The sequence below is a fragment of the Polypterus senegalus genome, chromosome 12 (genome assembly GCF_016835505.1).
Source record: "Polypterus senegalus isolate Bchr_013 chromosome 12, ASM1683550v1, whole genome shotgun sequence".
Classification (NCBI taxonomy): Eukaryota; Metazoa; Chordata; class Cladistia; order Polypteriformes; family Polypteridae; genus Polypterus; species Polypterus senegalus.
The window spans coordinates 120,705,229-120,724,955 of record NC_053165.1 but is presented as its reverse complement, the minus strand read 5'-3'; the positions used below and the strand labels follow the sequence as shown (position 1 = coordinate 120,724,955).

The 19,727-nt window shown below is 38.8% G+C and overlaps 1 protein-coding gene across 1 annotated transcript; it reads right to left on the bottom strand.

The window, feature by feature from the left end:
• Positions 1–881: 881 nt before the first annotated feature.
• si:ch211-39k3.2 (uncharacterized protein LOC100149345 homolog) lies at positions 882–18,249 on the bottom strand. The gene is made up of 3 exons (XM_039773322.1): positions 18,125–18,249; positions 5,847–5,955; positions 882–2,006 (listed from the first exon to the last, which is right to left on the bottom strand). Exons 1-3 carry the CDS (start codon positions 18,129–18,131, stop codon positions 1,940–1,942), a joined length of 183 nt encoding a protein of 60 aa, XP_039629256.1. The 5' UTR covers positions 18,132–18,249; the 3' UTR covers positions 882–1,939.
• Between the last annotated feature and the right edge of the window lie 1,478 nt (positions 18,250–19,727).

The window sequence follows — 19,727 nt, the reverse complement described above, 5'->3', positions numbered from 1 at the left end:
GATAGAGAAGTACCCCAACAGACTCAAGGCTGTCATTAACGCAAAAGGTGGTTCAACAAAATATTGACATTGGGGTTGATCCTTTAATTATTCCAGTATGTCTTGTTTTTGATTTTTTATAACTTTTCTGAACTGTAGCTATGGTATCTTTCACTTGGATGTTGCAAATTGCACTAAGTAAGTAAAGCTGAGAAGAAATATTTTTCTTGTGTGTTTTCATTTAAGGCTGTAAAGCAAACAAAAAAAAAAGGAATATTTCAAAGGGGGTGATTCTTTTGTATACCCACTGTACCTATCAATTGGGAAGAACAAAACCGTATCCACTTCTAAATAGGTCTGAGATGGGTTTTTTTTTAAATTTATAAACGCAAGGACTTTCCACCAAAGATTGAACAGAACTTTCGTTTACTTGCATTTTATCATTGCTTTTAGAGGGAGAAAAAAAATTTAACAAATATTTGTGCTATTGGCATAGACTAACTGCAGAAATAGCACTAACATGGTGCTCAAAACCAGCTGCAGTTTGAATTACTTATGTTTACTAATGGCAATTTTTCAAGACAAAGAATTACATTCACCACAGCCAACAGTACACTTTTTTAATAAGTTAATAAACACCTCAAACTCCTGAAGTTCTTCGGTGACATCCAAGTATGAACCATCAAGAGCATGGAAAATACACTAGTTTAAATATTTATACTGATATAATAGTATTACAAATATAATGTGTAGAGGTGCTAAACAACTGCAGCCACTTAAAACAATTGATTTGTTGGCTCTTTGGCTTCTGCAGTATGAAATGTCCATGATTGAGGCAGTCACTGGTTTGGAACAGGTTAGTACAGGGGCATTAAATTAACACTAGTGGTGGTTAAACTTAAATTGAAACTCTTTAGTCAAATTAAAGATGACAAGGCTGATACTTGTAAAGACAACATCTAGTCCAGTTATTTAGGTGTTCTGGCTTCTTCAAGGTAATTTGCCTTTATTTTACGGATACATGCACTTCAAGGAATGCAGAAGATTAAAATGCTGCCAGTGTCGCCGCCACAAACATGCTTGGCTTATAAAGCTATTTATACAACTTACTACACTAAGCACTTAATCACCATAAGTAACTCTACCCAAGTTACTGGATTTTCAACAAAATGTCATGATATCTAAATTACTAATAGACTTTACATAATTGTTTTTAATAGAATTTAGCTATCCATTATTTTTACATCTGACAAATTGTTTTGGGCTAGAGATCCATAAACGCAGTGATCCCTCTTAAAAATCAAACAGAAAAATGTTCATGGAACAAGCATACAAATGCTCAAGTAAAAACCACTAATAAAAAATACTTTGTCTCCCTCTTTTTTTTTTTATTTTTTTTATTAATGCCACTGTAGCCTTCTTTGCAAAATATTGAACTCTGCAGTGGAACCTGCCCCCATTCAAAAAAAAAAGGAATTCCTAAGAGTGTCCGCTGATACTGTACATTTGTTCCTTTAATTTTAATCACACAAGCAGGTTTCCTAAGGAGATTATGTATCTCAATTGTGTCTTAAAAAAAGGAAAAAAAAAACTACCATTTTATTAAGTGGAGGGTAAACATACATACAAAAATACAGGAAAATATAGCTCCATACAAGAGACTTTGCTTTCCTTTTACACTGTAAAATACTGCTCGGATGAATGAAGCTCATGCATGTTGAGCAGAGTAAGAATCATGTTTGCAGCACCCAAGGGGTCCAGTCAACACTACAAAGAGATCCTTTTGAAAGTTACATAGCATTAAAATGCACCATTAAGACAGTGTACATTAACGACTTTAGAACTTCACCAAAACAAAATGAGTTTTTGTGACAGAAAAGCAACTAATAAAAAGACCGGCTCTTTTTCCTTGTAAATCAAGCAGTGAAGTTCTGTCAATCATTAACAGCTCTTGACAGCTCTACTTCGGCTTTTCTGTCGATTTCTCATTTGCCATTTTCTGTTTTTGCTGCATTATCTGTGCATCCCTAGAAAAAAAAAATCATTCTTTAATTAGCACACAATTTTGCAAGACCCATTCACAAACTTTCTGACCAAAACCAAATTATAAGGCTATTTCATAGTACTAAAATTTAATTATAGATTTTAACCATGCTAAAACTGGAATGGGTTCAAAAACTATTTACACAGTAAGTTCAATGATAAATAATAGGAAGTGATCACACATCAATTATTTCATAAGTTTGCATTTATGTAGAGCCTCCATTTTTTTTTTCATTAAAAAAAAAAAAAAAAAAAAGTTAAAAATGAAGGGAGTGGGTACTGACTGTCAGGATCCCTTCAACGCTTTTTTTTTGTTTTGTTTTATTTTATATTGGCACTTTGTGAATACTACCCCACTCTATGTTGTTAGACTTGAATGCAACATTTGACACCATTAACCATTCTATTTTACTGCACAGGCTAGAAAATGAAGTTGGGCTTACAGGCACTGTGCTCGCCTGGTTTAGTTCTTATTTATCAAATCAATTCCAATATGTACAGAAATGTACTGACAGTACTCCATCATTATACACAAAAGTGAGATATGGTGTCCCGCAGGGCTCAGAACTGGAACCTTTACTCTTTTCACTTTACATGCTTCCACTGGGATCTATCATTAGGAAACAGAATGTTAATTTTCACTCGTATGCAGACGACAGCCGGTTATACCTTTCATTTAGATCAAATGAAGTTTCTCCAATGTTAGTTCTGTTAGTGAATTAAAGGAGTGGATGGATGTGAACTATTTGTCCTTAAACACAGATAAAAATAGAGATGTTAATTGTTGGAGGGAATGAAGCTGATCACAAGAATATTTTGTCATCATTTAACTCAAATGGAATCACCATTAACTTACTGAATCAGCCCATAATCTAGAAGTTCTCTTTGACTCTAGCATGTCATTTAAAGCGCATACTACAAAGTTATCCAAATCTTAAAAATGTTGGGAAATTAAGGTGCTTTCTAAATAAACAGGATTCTAAGAAATTAATTCATACATTTATTTCTAGTAGGATTGACTACTGCAATGCGGTGTTCACTTGATGTTCAAACTGTTCTTTATACAGCCTCCAGTTAATCCAAAATGCTGCTGCAAGAATTATTATAAGAACAAGAAAGTATGAACATATAACTCCAGTTCTTAAATCCTTACACTGCCTCCCGGTTAAGTTTAGGGCGGATTTCAAAATCCTCCTTTTAATATATAAAGCATTAAATGGCCAAGGTCTGGCTTACTTGTCTGAACTTATTATGACTTACAAACCAGAGCGCACATTAAGATCTCAAGATGACAGTCATCTTAGGATTCCAAGGATTAATAAAATAACAGTGGGAGGTTGAGCTTTCAGTTATAGGGCCCCTAAATTGTGGAATGGTCTGTCTGCTACTATAAGAGATGCCCCTTCAGTCTCAGCTTTCAAATCCCGGACTCGCTACTCATTCAAGACTCACTACTTCAGTTTAGTATATCTTGACTAGAGCTGCTGATTAACTGTACAGATTGCATCTCTGTTGTTAGTCATTAGCACTAAAACATAAGCATCATGATAGTTATAATGGGATACTAAGCCTCACCTATTCTGTTTCTCTTCTCGGTACTCAAATGTGGCACTTGGTGCCACGGCCCACCTGCCCAAGTTGTTTTGCCTGCCTAAGGTAAAGTCATCCCTGATGGAGGATTGCAGGAATCGTGGGGTAGAGGGGTCCTTTCATCGGATTGGCTGGCCCAGCGCTGTTTCAGCTGTGGAATGGCCAATTGGGAGAGGCAGCTTGATGGAGGAGATCTCCAGCACTCTAAACAAATCCAAATCATATTATGTAATATCATCTAATTGTGCTCCGTACTTGTAAAATTTTTATACTGTATTGGGGATTTGTTCTGTGTATTGTATTGACCCCCACTGCACGCCCAACCTACCTGGAAAGGGGTCTCTTTTTGAACTGCCTTTTCCAAGGTTTCTTCCATTTTTTCCCCTACAAGGGTCTTTTTGGGAGTTTTTCCTTGTCTTCTTAGAGAGTCAAGGCTGGGGGCTGTGAAGAAGTAGGGCCTGTTAAAGCCCATTGCGGCACCTCTTGTGTGGTTTTGGGCTACACAAAAAAATAAACTGTATTGTATTGTAAATTGTACTAGTTAAGACCCAGTTTGAATATGTTCTAATTTTTTTAATTTAAAGATTTTTGCCTTTGTTGTTTCAGATTGTTACCCCTTTGCATGCAATCAAAAATGGTTATGCAACCAGTGCAGCAATTTTTTTTGTTTTGTTATCAACACTATGATAACATTGCAGCTCACTTATAAGTGACACAGAGCCGATCTTTTAGAGAAGTGGGGTCAGCCAAAAAAAATCTCTTCAGAAAGGATTTATCCTCCTTTTGTAGCCACTACTTTTATACCGCAATCTCTCACTCTACTCTCATGTCCACAAGTATTTAAGATACAGCACTAAAAAATGCATTCAAAAACAAATAGTAATTTTTCATTTTCTATTTGCTTTCCTTGCTATGATGTGCTGCTAATTTGCATATGACCTACACCGAAACATTAGGAAGTAGTGCAGCAATCAGCATCTGTCTATTGGGTCACTTTTTTCTATTTAAAAAAAAAAAGTACCGTTTTTCCTAGAAAATAAGACCAGGTCTTACATTAATTTTTACTCCAAAAGATGCACTAGAGCTTATTTTCAGGGGATGTCCTATTTATTCATGCACAACAATATACTTTTATCCAAATACAGTCATGTCATCTTCTGGAACATTCTTCATAACTCTCCACATTCAAACCCTGAATTCCAGCCTGAATTTCTTGCTACTCCAGCTGCATTTAGGATACTCCGGGATCGATGAGCGTGGTTCGATGTCCGACATACAAATGTATTCATGGTCCTTTTGTATTCAAGTGTCGTATATTCCCCAACGTAATGACACAATATATTTTATACATACCATCTTCTGTGCATCACAAAAGCACCAGAAAATACGGCAGCATATCTGAGCCAAAGAGAAAAAGAAAGGACACAGTGCGCTCCAGTTTCTATCCAAAAACTTGAAGGTTTGGGGATTTGGCAATGCTAAAATGACGTTTGTGTATGTGTGTGCTTGTGTTCACCTTGCAATAAACTGATGCCTTGTCCTGGGATTTTCTTTCTGTCTTGCGCCTGATGCTTGCTGGAATGGGTGCATCCCCGGATTGATCGATGTAATCATTACACATCCTTTTCAGAGATATTGTGGCAAGGTGTCCTTGGAATTTGACGGATGTTTCGGGCACACACATCACATGAAATATAAACCTGGCCTTATGCGTCCTACTTTTCAGCTTACGATCTAACTAGGGCTTAATTTTTGGGGTAGGGCTTATATTAGAGAGCAGCCTGAAAAACATGCTAGGGCTTATTTTTGGGGAAATTCAGTAGTATTTATTATGGACATGTGAAGCACATTCAGGAAAAAAAATTTGTAAACATTCATTTGCATATATGGAACTCTTGCACAATCAATTTGAGATATAAATATAAAAGCAAAGGAAAAAAGGGACTAGATTCACTTTTAAAAGAAATGTGAACACAGCCTTAAAAGACGTGCTTAATCAGACAAGAGCATTTACCTCTCAACAGCATGCAGAAAATGTTATATGTGGGGAAAATGACATGAGAATATTAAGGATGAATCGTATACTGTACTTTTAAACAGAGGGCAGTGTAAATATTTGGATCCATCTGGAGTAACTTAGGCTTGCAAATGTTACTCGTGCAAGTGTCATCTGATGATTAACAAAGTGCATTATAAAAATGGAACATGAAACTGGACATTTCCTTTCTGCTTACCTTTGCTTTCTTGCAGCTGCTGATAAGCCATCATCCTGTCTTTTACCTTTGCTGGTTTCATTCTGTTTTTTAGCATTTTTTTGACGGGCTAGTTCACGCTGGTTTCCCCCTGTGAAACAAGGTGGGAGAAGGAAAAAATATATTTTATATCATTAAACACAATTCATTGCCTTAGATCTGATAAAATAAATGCAGTTAACTGTCATTAAAAAAAAAAAAACAAAAAAACATGCATTTTGAGCTTCCAGATGGCTTAATGGCCATTACAGAGCCGATTGGGTATTTGGAGAAAGAAAAGTAAGGACAGAAATTAGGAGTTAGTACTGCTGCAATATAGTATTTCATCGAAGGTCGTGCATGACGCAGCAAGCATCTCGCGTGAGACATGATCACTGCGCCACCATGTTCCCATGTTTAATAACATGCTTTAACTCCTATCATGAAAATGATATCATGTATACATCTCAGTATTTTAATTATTCAGAGAGCTGTAATACCACAAATGTAATGGATTCTGTGTCCTGTCAGGGGAAGAGAAAGCACAGAAGCACGTAGTGAATCAAATACAGAGCACATAGAAGATCAAATACAAAACAAAGCATTTAATGTGCTACTTTAGTTGCAATGGGATTTGAGAAACTAATAAATTAAACGATTTTAAGATGAAGTTTCTGATGTTCTACTTTAATGACAAAAACTACGTGATTAAAGTGTAAATTTAGAGATTAAAGTTGACATTTTAAGCTTTTTCTCTCACTGTATCCCTTATTTTGTTTATCTTTTCACTGTACCCTAATAAGCTTTCATATGACACTGAGACGGTGGGCTATGACTCACCTTTTCACGGCGACTCCGATATCTGACAACTTCTTTTTTTTTTTTTATTTCAGGCACTGTTTATATGTTTGTTTATATCATTGTTTAAACCAAGAGTTCCCAAACTTTTTTCAGCCGCAGACCCCTTTACCAGAAACTTTTAAAACTGTCGACCCCCTAATCATTTACTTTACTTACTCAAATTAATACATATGTACAGTACTCAATATTAAATATTTCACTAGATATCCAACTTTTTATTATAATCACTTGTAATTAATGATTGAAAAAGATAAAAGGACTACAGATTATGGCATTATCTTGGGCAACATTTAATATCGAAACCTGCACTAACGAAAATTAAAGCAAAAAAATACGAGCAGAGTGATTTTACATTTTTGACATTTATGAAATAAATATGTAAATTCAAAATAAGTACAAATAGTTCAAGTTGTACTGTCTGCATTTTTTTTGGTTGAGTCATATCTGAAGAAATAAAAACTTCTATTAACAAAACAATTTCGACAGCCCCTGTGATAAAAAAAAATAAAGTATGTATATACTTGAAACAGAAGATTTTTGTTCAAACTCAATTAAATAAACTGTGTCCTCTAATTTTCTTTTTCATAGTACTGATCCTCAATAAATAATTATATTTGAAGTTCAAATCACAAATAAATACGTCACATCAAACAAACTAATTTATAGGTGTTTCATGAAAGCATGACCGTACACGACCGATAGATTCTGCTAATATCGAATATCCGTCGTTTCGTCCCACCACAAGCAAGTGCGGACATGCAATGGTTTTTCACGTCTGCACTTGCTTTGATACGTTCGATAAGACAATGCATGTACATGTATTGTCATGCATTCTTACATGTGACTCTTAATGACACATTTTACCTTTTCGTTCGCAAGTTTGGTATGTAATGTGTTTTTATCTAAAAAATGTTTTTTTTTTGTAATTATTTTACTTAGGTACCTGTTGGAATCATAGATATTTTGAAGTAACAAACAAATAGCAGTAGTAAGGGGGTCTATTTTTGCTGTCGTCAATCCCCAAATTTTTTTATTGAAACTATCGACCCCTAGAAAGTTCAAATCGACCACTTTGGCAACTCTTGGTTTAAACCAACAAATAGTACGTTTTTCCTTGCCTCTACTTGGTATTCACTGAAATTCTCCTATTTTCCCTTGTGCTTTTGCAATTATCTTTTCACAGAAGGCTGAGCTTAAGGGCTATTTATATTGATTTGCATATTCAAAGCGGCATAATTCTGGGAGGAGCTGGGGCGGGACAGCAGGTATGTGCACGTGCCTTACTTTTGACTCTGACCGGGATTTATGGAGCGGAAGAGCGTGGAAGTTGGCAAACACACAGATTTACGCATCTGGATTTTTTTGTGCGTAAGCACATTTCCGCTTTTGTCCACACGCCATGTTATAGTATGAATTCTACGCATGGCATTATGCAGGAGGCCCCAGGACTCTAAAGACTTGGACCATCGTCCATTTGGACAGATAATGGGAGCGCCACACACCCCTTTCCAGCGACCTCATGACCCCATGATCTCCCGATCCGTCTACTGACTTCATAGGAAGAGTCACCAGAGACATGAATGTCACTGCCAAGATAAGTAAAACCTCTCAACAAGGTCAACACTCTATCTGCAAACAGACCCACTGCTGATGGCTGTCATTAAAGGCCTGGACCTTGTTTTTTATTCAGGACACTTGCAAGCCCAGACACTCGGACTCCTCACTCAGTCTCTCGAGCATCCCGATCAGAGCCTCCATTGATTCCACAAAGATCACAGCAAAGTCAAGATCTGTGAATCTTTCTTCACCAACAGATGCCCCACAGCCACTGGACCCCACGACCTTGTCTAACACCCAGTCCATACAAGCATTGAACAAAGTAGGAGCAAGAACACACCCCTAACAAATCCCAGAATCAATTGGGAAGAAGGCAGAGGTCCTGCCTCCACTCTGCACAGCACTTACAGTGCCAGTGTACAGGCCGGCCATGATATCCAGCAAACTCGAGGGGACCCTGCAAATCCTCAGGATGTCCCACAGGGCAGCTCGGTCAACCGAGTCGAACACTTTGCAAAAATCGACAAAGGCTGCAAAGAAACTCTGCTGATATTTGCGTTTGCATTCCATGAGAACCATCAGTGCTGAAATGTGGTCAATGGTAGACTTCTTAAGCGTAAACCCAGACTGCTCCAGTCGCTTGTAGGTGAGCAAGTGATCACAGACCCTATTGAGGATAACCCTAGCAAGGACCTTACCCGGCACCAAGAGCAGTGTTATCCCACTGTAACTGCAGCAATCCAGGCAATCACCCTTTCCAGACAGGGACGACAAGTCCGGTTTTCCAGTCAGTTCGGATGAGGTCAGTCTCTCAAATGGAAGCAAAGATTGATTGCAATGCCAGGAGGATCCCTGCACCCATTCCCCCACTCAGCTGGTTCACCATCTGTGCAATCTCAGCAAGATTGGGTGGTTCACAGCTAACTGGAGGATCAGCCTCAAGAACCGTGGACATAAAATGGCAGATGTCATGTCTATATGTACATGACAATGGCCTTATAAATACAATGCAAGAACAAAACAGAAAAGATTTTTACAATTGCATAAAATTAAATGTATATAGTTGTGGCTGAGAAAAAAAAATTTAATCTCATGTTTTTGCTGAGAAAGTGCATAAAAGATTCTAATAGAATGGGAGTCCACAGTGACCAACACCAAACAAATAAATGGCAAACAATGTGAAAAATGTCCATGGGGGGAAAAAATCCACATGCATTAATTTTTTGCTAAAATACTTCCAGAAAATTTAGTGCACAATATAAACATGAAAGGCACAATCCCACAATATACTACTTTTGAAATGAAGCCAGGACTCAGTGAACGTGGGGTGTAGCAGTTCTTCAATTCAAGAGCAGAAAGTCTCTTTTAGAATTTTTATGTACTTTCTCCATGAAACAGGAGAATAAAAATTCTCAGCCACCACTACAAAGGCTAAGTTTTTTATATATCTATCATCATCAAGTAATATACTGTATATATTATATACTAGGCGGCTCCGCCCCCTGCTCGCTTCGCTCACCCACCCCCAAGTTTGGTTTACCGGATATACAATTTAAAGATATTGTTAGTTTCATGGGAATTCTTACATATGCATTATTTTCACTTTTATTTGAAAACTTTTGTAAAAACAATACTTTATTTCTGGCCCCGGGCGTGGTTACAACTCTTTCTCGCAGGACGTATAACGCTGCTCACGTTGTGAACTGAACTGAACTCATGCTAAGGAGATGCCGTCGGATCATCTGCTGTCTTTCGGTTGTTGGCGAGCTGCCCGTTCTGCTTGCCTCGCTGCCCAATCATTTCAAAGCCTGTACACCAGCTGTCCTTTTGCCACTTCACATTTCTGTTGCTCGCGTTGTAAAGGGGGTGGGGGCGAGGGTTATTTCGGCTGAACGCACGCCAAGGAGAAGCAGTCCGATAATCTGCAGGCTTTTTGCTGCGGGTGAGCTGCTTGTTTTACCTTTCTCCTCACTGTTTTAAGAGCTGGGAGAACATGAAGCATTTCTGCCAACAGCAATTCAACAACTACTAGGTTAGATGTCTGGGACTTGTTTTAAATGATGTCTCACTGCCTTGTCTCACATCACATTGTAAAAACAATACTTGTCCTTTATTTCCAGCCCCAGGTGTGGTTAAATCGGTTTCTCAGGACGTATAACGCTGCTCGCGTTGTCGGGGGTGAGGGGTTGAATGAATGCTAAGGAGGTGCCTTCGGAAAATCTGCTGTCTTTCTGCTGCTATTGCGCTGCTATCAGTTTTCCGTGCTGAACTCCGCCCTACCTCAATCGGACCCAACAGTCACTTAAAACAAAAAATGCTTCACCCAGGCTGGGATGATACAATACTTTCGAATTTTACTACTTTCATATTATTCACCTTTCTCTGCATGTGTATCACGCCATCATTTGTTTGAGCCTTTCGAAATCCACTGCTTTCATAATCTCTCAACTGCCTTTTTTTCCTCTCCAACGCTTTTGGGTCTCTTTTCTCCATGCTGCTCTTTCTTCTTTGCTTAGTCGTTGACGTTTCATCTAGAACGTATTGTCCTCTACGCTTTATATGTGCTGAGAGCACAGGACCCGTGTGTGTTACATGCCTTTACATGACGGAGTGTTATTTGATATTGTTTGCGTCTCGCGGGTCTTTTAAGTGTCTTCCAAGAAGATCACTTTTTTTTTTTAAATATACATATATATATACACACATATATATACATATATATATACACATATATATATACATATATACATATATATATACACATATATATATACATATATACATACACATATATATATACATATATACATATACATATACATATATATACACATATCTACATATATATATTATATATTATATTATATATTATATATATTATAGTATATATTATATATATACTAATAAAAGGCAAAGCCCTCACTCACTCATCACTAATTCTCCAACTTCCCGTGTGGGTGGAAGGCTGAAATTTGGCAGGTTCATTCCTTACAGCTTCCTTAAAAAGTTGGGCAGGTTTTATATCGAAATTCTACGCGTAATGGTCATAACTGGAAGCAGTTTTCTCCATTTACTGTAATGGAGATGAGCTTCAATGCCGTGGGGCGGAGTTTAGGTGTGACATCATCACGCCTCCGACGTAATCACGCAGTACATAGAAAACCAGGAAGACCTCAAAAAAGCACTGAAGAAAACATGCATTATATAATTGAGAAGGCAGCGAAACAATAAGAAGCGAGCAAGTGACATATACAACCATATTCATGAGTTCTGCTACTTAGGAAACAAAGCACGATGTAAACCTACACTTTAAATTAAGTTCATAGACAGGCTGCGCTGGCGTTTGTAATTTAGTGCCTGCCCATATAAGGCCGTCTGTCAGCGGCAATCCAATAGCAAACTGCCACGGGTAAATATTCACGGGTGAAGGACTGTGCTTATGGAGAGGAAGATGAGATGGTCAGGGTGGTGTTTGACACAAACTCAGCGAAACTGCGAGAGAAAGTTTTAAGTGCCAGGACTAAGGTAACATTAAATACAGCCATGGACATAGCACGAGATGGCTGGCTCACGTGAACTGACGCAGTGCACAGATAAAAAGCAACAGTTCCAAAGAGCGCTGAACAAAACCGAATTACACAATTGAAAAGGCAGCAAAAAATATGAAGCGTCTGATAAGCATATTCATAAATCCAGCTACTGCGAAAACAAAGCACACGGTGGAAAAAGTCAATGTCCCGCTAAAGGAAGACAGTGTAAAAAAACCTGTGCATGCAGTGTGTCAGGTCTCAGATAAAGAAGAAGACGAGCTGTTTATTGATGCAGTAAGAAACGAATCGATGAATGAAACCTGTCATCTTTACAACGATTGACAAACACGGAATGTAACTTGAACACAAAACATCCTACAAATACGAAACTGATTGAAAGAAATAATGATAATCAAATCCTTGATGACAGCAACACTCAGTAACACTCACAAAACAAATACTGTATATTGACAGTCATGTTACGTTATTTTAAAATGTTCCCTTTTCTTTTTCTAGCTTTTTTAACACACTACTTCTCTGCTGCGATACGCGGGTATATATATATGTATATATAAAGCCCGATCTACATACTCGAATAATGGATACTTTATTCGCCATCAATGATTGTTTTGGTAAAGCCATACTCAGTGTATTCATTAGATGAACGGTAAAAAAGTAAGAGCGAGGGGAGGATGACTCATTGAGGCATGCAGGCTGTAGTGCGCGTCAACTCTATCTGAATTGCGCGATCACATTTGAAAAAATATATCTTTTCAAGTTCTATTTAGTCCGTATGTGTCAAACTCAAGGGCCGCGGGCCACATCCGGCTCGGCGTGTAATTATATCCGGCCCGCGAGATCATTTTATATACTGTATTATTGTTATTAATGGCCCGGGTATATGAAGCGCTGGTAACACAATAAACTACAGATCCCATAATGCAGCGCTTCAGCTGCCTTGCCGAACACCTACCGCGTTAATCAAGTCTACCTTATGATGCTGCAAGTTATTGCGAAGCTAGAGTTATTGCGCACTGAGTTTGCACGGCGCTTTGGTGACTTTGAAGAACAAAAAAAGTCCGTCTACATGCGGCTCGAACCTTGTGCATGTTTGGTAGCACATATCTGTCTGAGAAGCTCTTCTCAGTGATAAAGACTAACAAAACAGCACACAGGAGTCGCCTCACTGATGAGCACCTGCAATCCATCCTGAGAATCTCCACAACACAGAACCTCACACCAAACAGAAACGAACTTGTGGCCAAAAAAAGATGCAAGGCGTCCAGCTCTAAAATGACATATGAGCAAAGACAACTGAATGATTTGATTTGTTATTGCACATAAGAGTGGGAGTCAACCGTTTAACAAACAGCGTATTGCACTGATACGAAATAGCTGTGTGTGCATATATGTAGATATGTATGTATATGTATATATATGTGTGTGTGTATGTATGTATGTGTGTGTATATATGTAGATATATATGTATGTATATATGTGTATATGTATATATATGACAACAACACTCATCACTCACAACAGTGACAAAACAATTACATTGACAATCAGGTTACGTTATTTTCAAAATGTTTCCTTTTTCATTGCTTCTTTAACACACTACTTCTCCGCTGCGAAGCGCGGGTATTTTGCTAGCATATATTATATATATATATATATATATATATATATATATACATACACACACACACACACACACACACACACACACACACATATATATATATATATACACACATATATATATATATACAGTAATCCCTCGCTATATCGCGCTTTGACTTTCGTGGTTTCACTCTATCGCGGATTTTAAATGTAAGCACATCTAAACATATCACAGATTTTTCACTGGTTCGACGCTTTCATGGACAATGGGTCTTTTAATTTAGGTTACATGCTTCCTCAGTTTGATTGCCCAGTTGATTTCATACAAGGGACGCTATTGGCGGATGGCTTAGAAGCTACCCAATCAGAGCATGTATTACATATTAACTAAAACTCCTCAATGCTATAAGATATGTTTCCCGCACGGTGCTTGTTTGCTTCTCTCTATCTTTCTCGCTCTCTCTGCCTGACGGAGGGGTGTGAGCAGAGGGCTGTTTGCACAGAGGACACGGAGGCTCCTCTACAAAATGCCGCTTTATCGCGGTGCTTCTGTATACTTAAAAGCATGTATTGATTTTTGATTGTTTGCTTTTCTTTGCGAGCTCTCTCTGACATTCTCTGCTCCTGACGCTCCTTTATGACGCGCCCTTTGAAGATAAGATATGTTTGCTTTCTTTTAATTGTGAGAAAGAACTGTCATCTCTGTCTTGTCATGGAGCACAGTTTAAACGTTTGACTAAAGGGTGTTATTTCATGTCTAGAGGGCTCTAATAATGTTAACAGGGTGTTAGAGTTTATAAGGGCTTAAAATATATAAAATAACCACACAAACATATGGTTTCTACTTCGCGGATTTTCACCTATCGCGGGGGTCTGGAACGCAACCCCCGCGATCGAGGAGGGATTACTGTATATACACATACATATATATACACATACATACATACATACATATATATACATACACACACACACACACACTGCTCAAAAGAATTAAGGGAACACTTTTTAATCAGAGTATAGCAATGAAACTTATGGGATATTAATCTGGTCAGTTAAGTAGCAGAGGGGGTTGTTAATCAGTTTCAGCTGCTGTGGTGTTAATGAAATTAACAACAGATGCACTAGATGGGGCAACAATGAGATGACCCCCAAAACAGGAATGGTTTAACAGGTGGAGGCCACTGACATTTTTCCCTCCTCATCTTTTCTGACTGTTTCTTCACTAGTTTTGCATTTGGCTACAGTCAGTGTCACTACTGGTAGCATGAGGCGATACCTGGACCCTACAGAGGTTGTACAGGTAGTCCAACTTCTCCAGGATGGCACATCAATACGTGTCATTGCCAGAAGGTTTGCTGTGTCTCCCTGCACAGTCTCAAGGGCATGGAAGAGATTCTAGGAGACAAGCAGTTACTCTAGGAGAGCTGGAGAGGGCCATAGAAGGTCCATAACCCATCAGCAGGACCGGGACCAGTACCTGCTCCTTTGGGCAAGGAGGAACAGGATGAGCACTGCCAGAGCACTACAAAATGACCTCCAGCAGGCCACTGGTGTGAATGTCTCTGACCAAACAACCAGAAAGACTTCATGAGGGTGAACCAAGGGCCCCATGTCCTCTAATGGGCCCCGAGCTCACTGCCCAGCAGCATGCAGCTTGATTGGCATTCGTAATAGAATACCAGAATTGGCAGATGCACCACTGGTGCCCTGTGCTTTTTACAGATGAGAGCAGGTTCACCCTGAGCACGTGACAGAAGTGAAAGGGTCTGGAGAAGCCATGGAGAACATTATGCTGCCTGTAACATCATTCAGCATGAGCAGTTTGGTGGTGGGTTAATGATTGTCTGGGGAGGCATATCCATGGAGGGTCACACAGACCGCTACAGGCTTGACAAAGGCACCTTGGCTGCCATTAGGTATCAGGATGAAATCCTTGGACCCATTGTCAGACCCTATGCTGGTACAGTGGCTCCTGGTGCATGACAATTCCTGGCCTCATGTGGTGAGAGTATGCAGGCAGTTCCTGGAGGATGAAGGAATGGATACCATTGACTGGCCACCACACTTTCCTGACCTAAATCCAATAGAACACCTCTGGGACATTATGTTTTGGTCCATCCAATGCCACCAGGTTGCACCTCAGACTGTCCAGGAGCTCAGTGATGCCCTGGTCCAGATCTGGGAGGAGATCCCCCACAACACCATCTGTCATCTCATTAGAAGCATGCAGCGATGTTGTCAGGCATGTATACAAGAACACAGGGGCCATACAAAGTGCTGCATACAATTTTGAGTTGCTGCAATTAAATTTTGGCAAAATGGACTAGCCTGCCACATAATTTTTCACTCTGATTTTTGGGCGTCTTTGAATTCAGGGCTCTGTAGGTTGATCATTTTCATTTCCATCAAACGATGTGGCATCCTTTCGTTCCTAACACATTACCCAGTCTATATCAGTATAGATATCCAGGAGGATTTCTTTTTCCCATTGAGATCTGATGTGTTTTCAAAGTGTTCCTTTAATTTTTTGAGCAGTATATATATATATATATATATATATATATATATATATATATATATATATATATATATATATATATATATATATATATATACACACACACACACACTCACTACATATATACACACATACATACAGAGAGAGAGAGAGAGAGAGAGAGAGAGAGAATCTATATATATCGGGATTTTCCTTCCATCAATTGAGTGCTACGCAGGCGTGGAATTTCACACATGCCCCGTCCATTTTGGAATGCACAATGGGATTTGTAGTTTTGTTTTTCCAGGTAAACGATGATTTTCTACTCCGGACTGTGCGATATCTTCTTCTTTCTTACTATATAAAAGCGGTCGGGATTGTACTTCCGTCCCGTGAGTGAAAAGCGTAGCGGTATTCTGCTTATCACAGACTTACTACTTGCAGTACGAAGCGACATGATGTGAGCAGAGTTCTGGTGCTCCCATCGTTCCCTTGCTTTTGTGTGCGATGCGCTGGAAAAATAGACAAAATTATGTCTCTGGAAATAATTAAGGTTGATGGAGTACAAATGCCTCACCACGTAGTAAATATCAGGGGGGTTCAAAAGGGCGACCTCAATATAGAAAAAACATTTAAATTTCATCACAAAAATAAACTATGAGTATTAAAGTAATACCGCTTAAATGCAATATAAACAAATTAAAGAGTTTGTATAAAATATCAAATTGATCTACATATTGAATTGCCTTAAGAAGTGGTCAACTTAAAAGTCAGTCGCCTTAAAAGGCGGGTCAGCCTAGCATATATAATTTTGGGAGAATTAGCCCTTTAAACTGAGTAGGGACAAGCTGCATGTTGATTAGGACATGCAAGTAGTTTTACTGTACTCTGTACATGCAGCAATAACAGACCTATAAATGCTAGTTAGTGAGTTAGACTTGAATATTAATCATTGCTTAAACAAAAGCAACGCAATATAATGGAGGGGGGGATAAAATATTGTTAAAACAGTGCAATAAAGAGGAACGCGCCATTCCATAATACTCCATAAAATGATATACATTTCCTTCGAATTAAGATAAACATGAAATGTCCATCTACAGAAGATGTAAGGACTCTGAACAACCAATGAATAAAAGAATGCATGTTGCAATTGGTACATCGGATGTGTACTTGGGGGTGATAAACTCCGTTTTCTAGTGTCCTATGAAATAAAATTTGGTTTACTTTGCATTAATACTGTTTAACATATCTGCGGGACACGGTTTAAATAAAGTTCAGTTTAAGGGGGGAATAAAAAATATGCACGCATAGACAAAGAAAGTTTAAGGACAAACTGAAGTTCGAGAACAATGCTTACAGTAAAACTTAAAATGCTTCAAATATTTATTACAAGTTTTAATGACACTTTGAGGAGAATTCGGTCATACCAGAGCCACACAAAATTAAAAAAACCTTCTTGGCGTTAACAACCAAATGTATGAGATAATTTTACTTTTTAGTACTTTAAAGAAAAACAAGTGTGGCGTGGAAAGGTTAACTCCCTGTCAGTGACCAATTCATCAGCAGTGCACCAACAATCTCGATTCTTCTCCACGGCAATATGGTTAAAATCACAAATCAGCTACGTGGCAAAGAGGGCGCTCGTGAGAAGCTTAGATTCTGTTTAACGGGACAATTTCAAAACAGTTGGGGTATTTATGCTTAGCTATTGTCTAATTGAAAGGACACATTTTGAAAGCTACGATAAATATTTAAAAACAACGAAGTACAGAGCACGGATAAAGAGCCGGCAACAAAAGAAGGTGACGCTAAAATTATTCCTCCACTAATATCGACACAACAACACAATCCTGCTGCCTGCGCTTTCTTTGAAACGTTCGTTTTTGGAAGACGGCGAATCGCCATGGGAGACGTTAGTTGCCCTTTACACTCACATGTTTTAAACGAAACGTGTGACGGGGCTAGCATTCACCTTTGAGGAAAAGCACACGCACATAGTGTTATCCCGTAAAGACAACTCCGAAGACAGCAAAAGCCACAAACTTGAACCCAGAAAAGAAAAACACGGCCTACTCCACCCGCCGAGGAACACCGCCGCCATTGCACTACAAAATACTGCATTCTTTACTCCGTGGTTCACCAACTCGCTAAAATACACGAGAGGATCAAACAACGTATGGCACGAATCTCCATTTCGGCGAACTTACGAGTCATAGTCACTCGATTACGGAACCGCTTCACCCAGGTATGCCTACTCCGTCCGCTCGGCCCACGTCACTCACTGACAACTTGGGCACGCGACACTTGAAAAGATACGGTCCCGCCTCCTGGCGTTGCGGATTGGTCAAAGCCAGGAAAATGTTTTGAAATAATTTTATGATTGGCTGCGGAGAAAGATCTGTTGTCAGGTGAAACAATCCCTTCGCAAACAACTTTTTTTAACCTATTGAGACTCATTTACACATTCATGGTGGCCGCAGCATGGGATGTAAGGCAGAAACCAAAGCTGGACATACGGAAAGTTGTCTTTCCCATTGAAGAATCCACTGAGTGTGTGTTTTTGTGTAAGAAAGTTTGTCTGTCCCAATATTCGTAATCACCAAGTGAGAGGAATAGTAAATATCCAAAGGCTACAGTTTAAATGCGTGAAAATGATTCGAAAAATTAATCAAAACTCTAAAATAGTAGATTCTAATTTAATTCGGAAAAAAAATATATATCAAGATTGTGAGAAATGTGGCAACACTGTCACGTCATCCACACGTTATCGAGGCTACTATTCTAATCGGAATCGGAATAGTAGAGGATGTTTCCACGTATACCTATGAATTTTAATTAAATCCCTTTCAAAATCAATTTAATTTTCAGTAGCTCACATCGTGTATCATAAATGATTTGTAGCAACAAGAATCCGTTATACGTTAATAATGGCAGTTTGACTTAAGTCAGTATTCTAGTAATAAATGAATTGCCAAATAATAAATGCATAATAGAAACTGTTTAACTCTTTTCCAACCCTAAAAACAGCTGGGCATTCTCGATATATATACAGTGCATCTGGAAAGTATTCACAGCACATCACTTTTTCCACATTTTGTTATGTTACAGCCTTATTCCAAAATGGATTAAATAAATTTTTTCCTCAGAATTCTACACACAACACCCCGTAATGACAACGTGAAAAAAGTTTACTTGAGGTTTTTGCAAATTTATTAAAAATAAAAAAACTGAGAAATCACATGTACATAAGTATTCACAGCCTTTGCTCAATACTTTGTCGATGCACCTTTGGCAGCAATTACAGCCTCAAGTCTTTTTGAATATGATGCCACAAGCTTGGCACACCTATCCTTGGCTAGTTTCGCCCATTCCTTTTTGCAGCACCTCTCAAGCTCCATCAGGATGGATGGAAAGTGTTGGTGCACAGCCATTTTAAGATCTCTCCAGAGATGTTCAATTGGATTCAAGTCTGGGCTCTGGCTGGGCCACTCAAGGACATTTACAGAGTTGTCCTGAAGCCACTCCTTTGATATCTTGGCTGTGTGCTTAGGGTCGTTGTCCTGCTGAAAGATGAACCGTCGCCCCATTCTGAGGTCAAGAGTGCTCTGGAGCAGGTTTTCATCCAGGATGTCTCTGTACATTGCTGCAGTCATCTTTCCCTTTATCCTGACTAGTCTCCCAGTTTCTGCCGCTGAAAAAATATCCCCACAGCATAATGCTCCCACCACCATGCTTCACTGTAGGGATGGTATTGGCCTGGTGATGAGCGGTGCCTGGTTTCCTCCAAACGTGACGCATGGCATTCACATC

Bases quoted from the DNA above. Each gene is read 5' to 3' on its own strand.
- si:ch211-39k3.2 (XM_039773322.1), bottom strand. The intron at 2,007-5,846 runs GTAAGCAGAAAG...TTTTTTTTCTAG, and splicing joins GCAGCTGCAAGAAAGCAAAG to GGATGCACAGATAATGCAGC.